This window comes from Cololabis saira, chromosome 11 (genome assembly GCF_033807715.1).
Source record: "Cololabis saira isolate AMF1-May2022 chromosome 11, fColSai1.1, whole genome shotgun sequence".
Taxonomy (NCBI): Eukaryota; Metazoa; Chordata; class Actinopteri; order Beloniformes; family Belonidae; genus Cololabis; species Cololabis saira.
In genome coordinates this window covers 5,944,476-5,956,812 of record NC_084597.1, presented here as the reverse complement: position 1 = coordinate 5,956,812, position 12,337 = coordinate 5,944,476, and the positions used below count along the sequence as shown (strand labels likewise).

The window sequence follows — 12,337 nt, the reverse complement described above, 5'->3', positions numbered from 1 at the left end:
AGAGTACAAAAAAGTAAAAAAACAGAATACAAATATATATATATATATATATATATATATATATATATATATATATATATATATATATATATATATATATATATATATATATATATATATATTTAATGGAGATATAGATATATAAATACTGTACGTATAATATAGCTCATATCTATATCCATAATATACATCTATATATCTACATATATTAATAAATGTACATATCTACATGTTTATTTACATCTGTATTTTGAATAGAATGTTTCTCTGTATCTTTTTTAAATTGTGATATGTTTTGACTTTGTTTAGCTCCATGCTCAGGCTGTTCCACAGTTTCACTCTGCAGGTCGACATACAGAATTATCTCACAGGTGACCAGAGGCTTAAAAAAAGCGAGGCTTATATCTGGAGTGTATATAAATTTGCAAAGTCGTGCAGACGCCAGGTTATGAGAGATTTGCAAGATTAGCTCACTCTGTTTAATGTGAGGTGGAGCAGAATTTCAACATGCACCGTCAGCAGCCACCTATGGCACCATCTGCTTGTTTTTCCCAAAGTGTCACTACTTGTAATTGTAGATCTTTGTCTCATTTGAATCATTATGGCCTTTTGGAGTCACGGTGTGTGCAGAGCAACCTTTTAGGCAACGAAGGTTAAAATAAAATCGCTGGAAATTTTAACTTTTTTCTCCTTTTTTCTCTCTTTTCTTCCACCTTTTTTCTCCTTTTTTCTTTTTTTTCTCCTTTTTTGATCTTTTTTTTAATCTTTTTTTCGCCTTTTTTGCCCTTTTTCTCTTTTGTTCTCCTTTTTTTCACCTTTTTTTTCTCTTTTTTTCTCTTATTCTCCTTTTTCTCTTTTTTTCTCCCCTTTTTCTCTTTTTTTCTCCTTTTCTTTCCTCTTTTTTTCTCTTTTTCTCCTTTTTTTTCCTCTTTTTCTCTTTTTTTCACTTTTTTCTCTTTCATTCTCTTTTTTTCTCTTTTTTTTCACCTTTTTTGCCTTTTTTTTCTCTTTCATTCTCCTTTTTTCTCTTTTATACACCTCTTATTTTTTTCTCTTTTCTTCTGCCTTTTTTCTTCTTTTTTCTCTTTTTTCCTTTTTTGCTCTTTTTTTCTCCTTTTTTTGCAATTTTTTCTCTTTTATACACCTTTTATTTTTTTTCTCTTTTCTTCTGCCTTTTTTCTTCTTTTTTCTCCTTTTTTGCTCTTTTTTTCGCCTTTTTTTGCAATTTTTTTCTCTTTTATTCTCCTTTTTTTCTCTTTTTTTCGCCTTTTTTTCGCCTTTTTTCTCTCCTTTTTTTCTATTGTTTTTCTCTTTTCTTCGCCTTTTTGCCTTTTTTCTCTTTATTCCCCTTTTTTCTATTATTTTCGCCTTTTTTTATCTTTTTTTCACCTTTTTTTGGCCTTTTTTCTCTTTTTTAATTTGGCAATTTAAAATAAAGGTTTGTTTGCATACTCTACCCTATTGTGCTAATTCAAAAAAAAAAAAACTTTCAACACCAATTACATAAATTGCAGGTCCTTGCTATAATTAGCATCTTCCCCTTGCACTTCAGAGGTGTTATAATTGGGCAAAGCTGCAACAGCTCATTAATGTCAATGCAGCGGCCGTCTCCTCTATATATGTGCCAATTTAAAACTTAAAATTAGGACGGTTCAGTCTGTATGTGTTGACATGTATTGAAAGAAAAAAAAATATTTCCCCATCTGTCTCTGGCTTTTGCAGTAGGAGAGAACGGAAATTAGACTCAACGTATTTTTTAATTCACACTGTTGACTTGAAGTGTATTAATTTGTTCTTTTTGCATTCTGTATTATTTAATAGTTTTCTTTTCTTTAATGTAATCCTATAGTTGAATTTAGTTTTTTTGTCTTTTTTTTCTTCCCACTTTTAGGAGAGGATCATGTTCACGTTGGAGTTGACCAATGCAAAGCCGATGAACCTCATCCTCACATCTTCATCTTCAGGGGATCACTATGGTCTGTTCAACATCAACAAGGATGTCCACATTTACGTGAGTAGTGTCTTTGTTTCTCTGCTCTGGACTAATATGACAACAGCTCCTTCTTGAAGGGTTTCCGTCTTACTTGCGTGTCAGTTTTGTGATTTAACTTCATTCCCTGAGGTTATTCCTTAAGCTTTTAGTTTAGTTTTTATTTTTCTTTAGTTTAGTTTAGTTTATTGGTCCTTTCAATTTCCACAACATGAATAACCCAAAGTACAGGTGTAAATCATCAGTGTAATACAAAAAAGAAATACATTTTTTGGTATATATATATATATATATATATATATATATATATATATATATATATATATATATATATATATATATTTGTATCTCGCGGTAAAAACGATAAATTCCCGTTGGTGACGGGAAAGAAAGAAAGAAAGAAAGAAAGAAAGAAATGAGCCTAGAAAGAAAGAAAGAAAGAAAGAAAGAAAGAAAGAAAAAAGAAATGAGCCTGAAAGAAAGAAAGAAAGAAAGAAAGAAAGAAAGAAAGAAAGAAAGAAAGAAAGAAAGAAAGAAAGAAAGAAAGAAAGAAAGAAAGAAAGAAAGACAGGAAGGAAGGAAATGAGCCTGAAAGAAAGAAAGAAAGAAAGAAAGAAAGAAAGAAAGAAAGAAATGAGCCTAGAAAGAAAGAAAGAAAGAAATGAGCCTAAAAAAAGAAAGAAAGAAATGAGCCAAGAAAGAAAGAAAGAAAGAAAGAAAGAAAGAAAGAAAGAAAGAAAGAAAGAAAGAAAGAAAGAAAGAAAGAAAGAAAGAAATGAGCCAAGAAAGAAAGAAAGAAAGGAAGAAAGAAAGAAAGATACATTCCCATTGATGGCGTTTTTGTATTGGTATTTTTTTTTATCATTATTGGGATAAATGCCAGAAATTTTGTGATACATTTTTTAGTCCATACCGCCCATTCCTAGCTTTTATAAACTAGTGCAATGTCATTAATAAATCCTACCTACACATATACATACATACACACACACACACACGCATACTGTGTATATATATATATATATATATATATATATATATATATATATATATATATATATATACACACACATACACATATATACATACATACATACATACATACATACATACATACATACATACATACATACATACATACATACATACATACATACATACATACATACATACATACATACATACATACATACATACATACATACATACATACATACATACATACATACATACATACATACATACACATGTCCATAGGTACATGCCTATGTGTATTATACCTTTGTTTTATATGTATTAGTCATTTTGTATTTTTAGGAGCTTTTTAATTGTAATAACGTGCTACACATTTTCATTTCTGTAACTAAGCTGTTCCACAGATTAACTCCTGTCAACAGCCTGGCTTTTGTTGTTACAGTAGCTTTTAAACCCTTTTGCAACTAATAATGATACATTATGAAGTTATGTGGACACAAGCAGAAGCAGTTTTTTGTCAAATGTAGTTTTCAGAGTTTCCTCCAGAGCTCCTGTGTTGAACCAGCTGTTGTTACAGTCACACAGTCACAGCTGCACGGCTCTCCGGTCTCTCCGGGCTCTCCGGTTCTCTCTGGTTCTCTCCGGTCTCTCCGGGCTCTCCGGTTCTCTCCGGTTCTCTCCGGTTCTCTCCGGGCTCTCCGGGCTCTCCGGGCTCTCCGGGCTCTCCGGGCTCTCCGGCCTCTCTCCGGGCCTGCTGGCAGAGACACAACCGTGTTGACTTTCTCTGGATATTCCCTAATGGCTTCTCTGTGAGAAGCAGTTTTTATTTAAGTGTTTTTTACCGTTCACACTATAAAAGCAGTAAGAGATGCTTCAGAGTGGCCAATAACGAGGCCGACTGATGATGTCGGCCGTAAAATTAATGTTCCAATAAAGTGGAGATTGTGACTTTAATGCACTGCTCACAGATCATACCGGAGGTGTGAAGTGAATCTTGGGAATCAGCTGTTCGTTCAGATGACACCGTTTCAATAACACCACCAAGTCTAATAACTGTTAAAAAGAAAATCACAAATTAAAGTTGATAACTTAAAAAGAAAAAGACCAACATGTCCTCCAAGTAAATAACATAAATTACAAATATTTTAAATGTCAGGTTTTCATTATTTTGCCTTCATTAACCATCGCAGTGGGTTCTAAATGAATCAGAAATAGAGCAAAGCGTATACTTTTAACTTAATGAATTAGTTTACATCGGTCTTTGTCTTTGTTTAAGGCAGGGGTGTCAAATGTGCGAGAAGTTTCCAACGCAAAAAAACAAAATGTTAATTTACTAAAAAGGAAGGCATAAATAATTGCCATGAATCGCAGCATATCCGATAATATATTTCTTCTACAAATCCATCGTTATTCCACAAAAAGAGCACTTTTCGACATTTTTCTAGAATGCATTTGCCGATTTTATTTCTTTGTAGACGGTCGTTTATTTTCATTAACTGACTACTATTATATATTTTCGCGGGAAAAATATCACTGCTAAAAAAGATGATGGAAGATATTTATTCGGAGAATTTCAGTTTTGAATACGAGGATAGTGACAAAGTAAAACAGTTAAAAAAGAAGTGCTGACTTTTTCGGCACACTGGCGTAAATATCCGCTATAAAAAAGCGAAATATAAAAAAAACATACTTGTTTCTGTTTATCTTTGTAAAATTATATTAAAAGTATCTTAAATAATTTGAAAAAAATGAGAAATTTCAAGAAAAGATCCTGAAGAAATATACACGAATCCAGCAAAACCCGGAAGTCGAGCGGCCGCCATTACTGCGGTGGCGGCTCCGCTCCTCCGCTCCAGCCCATAGACATAATACGTATATAGATCCATGCTCCGCTCCCATGGATCTATTACTCCGCTCCCTGCCAGGCTCTCTTAATGTATTTGTATCATCGGAAAACTCCTGTCCCGGTCACGTGCATTTGTTTTGATAGTGAATGAAGACGGGACGGACTTTCAAACTACTTTTCTGTTTCACCAAGTGAACAGACGGAACGCAAAAAAAAGATGTCAAACTGCTGGAAAGGAACTGGAATTTACCGGGATACCTTAAACAAGGAAGCCAGGGAGCGGTATATGGAGAAAATAATGATTATTAACGGTCTGGATCTATATGAAAAAATCACTACTAAAGAATGGAGCTCCGATGAGGATTTACTGCAGCAGTTCTGCACAACCCACGTCTTACTACCTTGTTTAGTGTTTTGCAGCTGCTTTGGTAAATGTTTGACTCGCCATGTGTTTCAATAAATTTGTATAATAGTACAACATACAGTACATGTTTTGTATCACTCTTACTTCTCTTTTCTTTTTTTTTACCGCTATATTATGCTGAAGAGGCTCCGAGGCGTGAGCAATATTTTTCATTTCCTCGTGAGATTATTTTTTTCTTCTGCAGCTACAAATAGAGTTGATATTTTTTCCTCAACAAACTAGTTTTATCTGAAGATTGGGGTTATGTATGTATGTATTCTGTATCATCCGGAGCTGAGATAGTTCTGCCCTTCAATTAGAGACCTGTAATTGCGTGTGCTATATTACAGTGTTTAATCATACACTCCCTTATCTCCCTATTCCTCTATTCTTTCCTGCTTATCGCTCAAACAAATCATTATTTATGAATTAACATCAGCATTAATTTAAGATACCTTCATTATTTATGGAAGGCCACTGTCTAACATCATCAATCCAGCTATAATGATGCTGTAGAGCGTCAATGGCGCAAGATGGCGGCACACACAAACCGGTCGCCGGATTCGTGTATATTTTACATAATTAGAGTCTAAACAAAGTGCATATTTCCTTTAAAATTAACTAAACTGATATTGGATTAGATAACAATAGTAAAAAAAAAAATGTCGCACCGTTTTTGTTATTTTGAGCGTGCGGCCCGCGAGAATAAAATTGGTCAAATCCGGCCCGCCCAGCAAAATGAGTTTGACACCCCTGATTTAAGGACTAGGGGCTCAAATTGCTAAATGCCAATATTGTTTTTATGAACTACCTTAATTAAAGAGGAAAGCTCACCTCTTTACTGTTTTATTTTAAATCCCCTGCGGTTGTTATGCAAAGACAAAATGACACAAACTGTCCAACGACTTCTGGACTCCACTGTAGGGGTTTCTAATCTTCTTGTCCTCTCAAAGCCCCCTGTTCATTTTACTCATGCGATGCATCATTTTAAAATCGAAATTTCTCACGTTTAACAAAGGAAACTAACCATCTGTTGATAAGGACACTTCTTTGTGGACATTAAACTAAGACGTGCAACTTTTGAGTGGAAGAATCTAAGTGAATGTCTTATCGCCTCTGCAGTTCTTTACAAAACAGCTCGAATCTGACCGTTGCCTGTCAAGCCGTTATCTTTTAATGAGGTGCAGTCCTCATCTGGTCTTTGTCTTTATGTGTTTAACAAAGCTCTGACGTGCTTGAAAATTGATAATCGGTTTTGTAAATAATCTGCGTTGAGATAGAGCTCAAACGTGAAATAAAAAAAAACACATGATGACATATAATCACGGCCAGCCAATCAGCGCGATGACACATTTGCAGGCAATGCCAACAATTACTGATACGCTGACAGCAGTGTGGCACTACATCCTGTGTCATGTCCTGTTGAGAGCCTGGACAACATTGCTTGCGACTGCAGGATGTTTTTGTGGGATGAGCCGTATCGCTGGGGGATAATAGTGTTGTGCTGCAGATTGCAGTGGAAGGGAATCGACATCTGTTCAGCATCTGCAGAAGTACGTCAGCGGCTTGACAGCTTGGCTCGGTGTCACGTCTTTCGCCGGCCTCCTTACTGCTGACTTAAAGCAACACAAAGGAGTTTTTCACATTAACCCTATCATTGGGGGTGTATCATGTTTCATACATGAAATAGTTTTATATTATTAAAAAAAAAAGGTAAAATGAAAATAAATAAACAAAATTATCCCGTGTATTTATAAGGCAAGGGAAGTTTATTTGTATAGCACAGGGCTCGGCAACCCGCGGCTCTAGAGTTCTTTAGCGCCGCCCTAGTGGCTCCTGGAGCTTTTTCAAAAATGTTTGACTTTTTTTTTTCTTTTTTCCTTTTTTCTTCTTTTTTTCCTTTTTTTCCTCTTTTTTTCTTCCTTTTTCCTTTCTTTTTTAATCTTGACATTTTGACTCTTTTCTCGAAATTTTGACTTTTTTCTCGACATTTCGACTTTTTTTTCGAGATTGTACTTCAACATTAATCTCAACATTTCGCTTTTTTTAACAAAATTTTTCCTATTTTTTTTTTCTTCTTTTTTTTTCCTTTTTTCTTCTTTTTTCCTTTTTTTCCTCTTTTTTTTTAATCTCAACATTTTGACTTTTTTTTCTCAACATTTCGACTTTTTTCTTGAAATTTTGACTTTTTTCTCAACATTTCAGTTTTTTTCTCAAGATTGTACTTTAACATTAATCTTGACATTTCGACTTTTTTCTCGACATTTCGACTTTTTTCTCGATATTTAGACTTTTCTCGAAGTGCATAATGAAAAAAAAAATCTCCCCCCAGTTATAACTAATATAGAAACATGCAGCATGTGTTGTCTTCATTCTAAGGCTTATACAAGACTTTTCATGTTTTGCGGCTCCAGACATGTTTGTTTTTTGTTTTTGGTCCAATATGGCTCTTTTAACATTTTGGGTTGCCGACCCCTGGTATAGCACAATTCAACACAAGGTAATTCAAAGTGCTTTACATCAACATTAAAAGCGGCAAGACACAATTAAACATTAAATAACAAATAAAATGAAATAAAATGATAAGAAAAGAGGTAAAATAATAAAAGTAGTAGAGTGCAGCAGGTACACATCTCATTCTTACAATGGCAAGAATTACGTTTCCATACGGTCAAAACGTACAAAGACCGGCTCAAATACAGTATTACAAAAGTAATCTGTAACAATTCATACAGTGAATTAAACCAGTTTGACAATTCTATGCCACAATGCCTGTTTCCAGGTCTTATTTCACACAACTGAGGAGAATTACGTTTCTATAGGGTCAAAATGTACAAAGACCGGGTCAATGGCAACAATCCAAAAAATATTATTACTATTTTAATTTCAATACACAAAAACATTTATAATAAAAAAAATAAATTTAAATGACTTTTTGTGCATGCTTTTATTTCAGCCTCTAAAGGGTTAGAAATTTCAGATTACATTTCATTTGAATGAATATTTGATTATTTTTAATCAAATATTTGATAATATATTCTATATTTTTCATTGCTGCTGGCTTTAGCAGGTGGAGTCTCCTCCAGGTTGCTACTGTAAGCAGGACAACAGGTTTCATTGAGCTGCTACAGCTCCAAGTAGAGCAGTAAAGTTTGTTATCTGGCCGGTCCAACTGGTCTCCCTCTCTGACAGCTGCAGTTGAAAACCTGCTTGGTGCCGGCTTTGCTGGTCCTGCTTCCTGGCTTCGGCCTCCGCTCCCCCTCTTGCCCCCCCTACACGATTCATACGCACATAGGCGAAAGGCGGGGGGTCCGGGTCGTGGGGGGCACCGTCCCGCGGGGCCTGGCACTCCCCGCCTCACGGTTTTAACAGCAAAATAGACACTGCACATTCAACACTTAATAAATACATTTGACAAGGACACGTAGTTCGGGAGGGGGGGGGGTCTGTGTCAATCGATACTTGGCCCTCCCTCCTCCCTGTTTTTATGGCATTAATCACATGCACTCAACACAAGGGGCGGGAGGGGGTCCCACATCACCCGCGTTCCCTCACCGGCCTGGGCCTGGGACGGGTGGGTCGGGTTGCCCGGGCCTGGCGGGGCCCGCCGTGCAGCCTGGGGTGCCTTCTGGCGGTGCTGGATCCCCCCGGGGAGGGGGAAACGGTGCGTGATTGTATGTCTGTGTCGGTGAGAATGCGGTATGGAAGGGTCCTGCCATGGAGGATTTGAGCCTCCATTGGCAGGACATCAAAAACTTAATAATTTATCAATATTATATTATACAAAGATGGTTATTATTATTATTATTAGTATTATTATTAGTATTATTATTATTATTATGTATAGTATATTATATTATTATTAGTATAGGTATCGGATAGGTGAATGGATGAATGAATGGGATGCCTGGGTCTGGGGCCCTCCGTTATCGGGCCTGCGCGGGTGTCGCCTTGTTGGGGGGTTCCCTCTCTCCGGGCCCGTCTCCGGTCCCCCCCGCTGCCTCTACGGCGGGGCGCCCCTCTGGTCTTGGAGGGCCACTTTCGTGGGGGACGGGTGCGCCTGCCCGCGTCGGCGGCCGGGGCGGCTCTGTCTCTCCGGGCAGGCTGGCCCCCTGCCGGGTGGGGGTCGTTGGCCTGAAGGGTGAGGGCCTCCTGGCCGCGTGTCCGGCCCGGACCGGGTGGCCGGGGATTGCCTGGGTCGCGGTCCGCCGCCGCGGGATCCCTGGCTGCTTCTTTCCGCGCCGTGGGGGCCCCGCCCGCGGGCCCCCTCGGCCGCCGCCGGGTGGGGGGGGGGCCTCGCAGGCGGTGGGTTGCCTCCCTCCTACTTCTCCCCTCTGTGGGGTTGCCGGTGGCCTGGGTTCCGGGCTCTTCCTTGTCGGCCTCTGGTCTCGCGGGTGGCGGGGTTGCTCCCCCCCCCTCCCCCACTATAGATACACTTCAGGTGGAGCTTTGTTTGGTTTATTACACACACACACACACACACACACACACACACACACACACACACACACACACACACACACACACACACACACACACACACACACACACACACACACAGTCATTTAGTCACACGCATACACACACACACACACACACACACACACACACACACACACACACACACACACACACACACACACACACACACATGCATGATCATATACATACACACACACACACATAGACATACACACTGGCTTGTTCACCTGCATGCTGGCTCTCTAGTTTTTGGGGTTAGGTAGCGGTAGCGGTAGCTTAGCTCAGACTGCGATCAGATCTCAAGATTTAGGTCGATTGCTGTTCGTGTTTTGGATGGCTCCGTGCCGGTTTCGTGCTTTGTTTGTGGTTTTTTTGTTGCAGATTTCCAGTGCTTGACGTGTGTCTCCGTGTGTTCCTGCTTCCTGGATTGGCAGTGGATGTTGTCACCCCCCACCCCCACCCCCCCCCCCCCCCCCCCCCAAAAAAAAAAAAAAAAACACTGGGTTTGTATGTGTATATTTATGTATGTGTACGCATATGTGTGCGTATATATATGTATATATTACATATAGTAATAATGCACATATATACACTTTTGGTTTCTACCGTCATGGTATCAATCAATAATATGTGTGCAGACAAGGTAAAAAAAAAAAAAAAAAAGAAAACCTGCTTGGTGTTTAGCTTTTCAACAGTGTCTTCAGCTTGATTTTCACTTGGCTAGCTGTTTTGGGGAGGTCACCTTGACATGCAAACAGACTGATTGTGGAATTTGCAGCCATGCTAACACTCTTGCAGTGGCAGGCGGTGCATTTCCCACTTATGCCTTCAGTGATGTCTAACTTAGTCAATAAATACCGTCAGCAGCACACAGCAGACATCCACGTAGGCAGGTGGAAGCAGCAACAGGATGACCGGGGTTCGGGGGGAGGGCCGGGAACGCAGGCCAGAACAAAGCTCCCGAGGCTCCGGCCTGCAAACATGCACAAAAGAGAAAAAAGGGGGGCCGGCACAAGAAACTACAGGAACGATAGACAAAAATGATAGCTATGAGATATTTATAATAAATAAAAATGGTAATGGAGAAGAGAGGAAGGGAAAAGGAGAGGAGAAGAAGGGTGAGAGGCACCGCCCAGCGGATCATGTCGGTGCCCCCCTGCAGCATAAGCCTATAGCAGCATATCTACCATGAAGCTATGTTTGAGACTAACTATTATAGTATTGTTCTATAGCTGCAACTATGACTACTGACTCTAACACACTAGAGTTTACACTCCCTAGAGATTTACCAACACCAGCTAGAGGTTTACTAAACACTAACTATAGGCTTTACTAAACAGAAAGGTTTTAAGTTTAGTTTTAAAGGTGGAGGTGGTGTCAGCCTCCTTAACCCAGATTGGAAGTTGGTTCCATAGTAATGGTGCCTGATAGCAGAACGCCCGCCCTCCAAATCTACATTTAGATACTCTAGGAACTACGAGTAAACCTGCACTCTGGGAGCGGAGAGCTCTGCCAGGAACATAAGGCACTATCAGGTCTTGTAAATACTGCGGAGCTAAGCCGTTTTGGGCTTTATATGCAAGTAATGAAATTTTAAATTGGATTCTGAATATTGTCAAAACTTAAAAATAAAAGGCTCTTTAAAATTATCTTTCCAAGGAGTTTTATTAAATGAGTCTACAAAATATTATACAAGTAGTGCTGGGCGGTATACCGGTTCATACCGAATACCGGTGTTTATTTTTCTTATGATAGGAATTTTTCATATACCGTAATACCGGTGAGTATGTACAGTAGCGTACACAACGTTGAGAACGCCGCACGGCGGAACATAGCACTGCTGGACACTGTTTGTGAGGGGACTGTTTAGCAGTAGTGATGCACCGATTGTTCGGTAACCGAAATTGTTCGGCCGAAAATGACAAAAAAACACTTTCGGTGTTCGGTGCAATAAGTGAGAAAAAAAACGAACAATTAATAACGGCGTTGTAATATAAGGAAATAGACTGGCCGCTCCCGTAACAAACATAAATCGTTGGCCAACCAAAAAGTAACCACATAAGAATTTTACCTAACATTCACCAGGAGGTGGAACCAAAACAACATAATGCTGGGAAAATAAAAAATGTTCAGTTTTTTATGTTCAATAAATATATTTCTACCTTGTAATTTTGTAAAAGATTTTTTTCTTTGAAAAGCATGCCTAAATCAAATTTATTTGATTTATGCAATGGTGAAAAAATTGGCAAAATAAAGGAAAAACTGCGAAGAACCATGTTCGGTATTGTTCGGTATTCGGCCAGTGTTGCATTGTTTACAGCGGACATATGTGGGTGAAGATGGCTGAAAACGAAAGTCCCACAACTGTTCTAGAACATGACACAGGGGAACTTGCAAACCTGTATTTATACTAGTGTGGACATTAATGTTTTTCTACAATATTTCCTCATGACGGTAAAATAGGCCATTTTAAGCCAATTTACTGCAGCAATTCCTTTCCAAATCATTGGAAAATGTGGTTAACACCCAGTTGTGCATGAAAAAAAAAATACCGTGATATATCGTGAAACCGATATAATTTTGAAAAATACTGTGATATAAATTTTTGGTCATACCGCCCAGCACTATATACAAGCTTTAA

The 12,337-nt window shown here is 38.5% G+C and overlaps 1 protein-coding gene across 1 annotated transcript in view; it reads left to right on the top strand.

The window, feature by feature from the left end:
• eng (endoglin) overlaps positions 1-12,337 on the top strand; it is a 117,650-nt gene that overhangs the window by 59,402 nt on the left and 45,911 nt on the right. Inside the window, exon 3 of the mRNA XM_061733575.1 lies at positions 1,892-2,011. Within this exon, the coding sequence (XP_061589559.1) occupies positions 1,892-2,011 (120 nt within the window). The remainder of the gene's footprint in view (positions 1-1,891; positions 2,012-12,337) is intronic.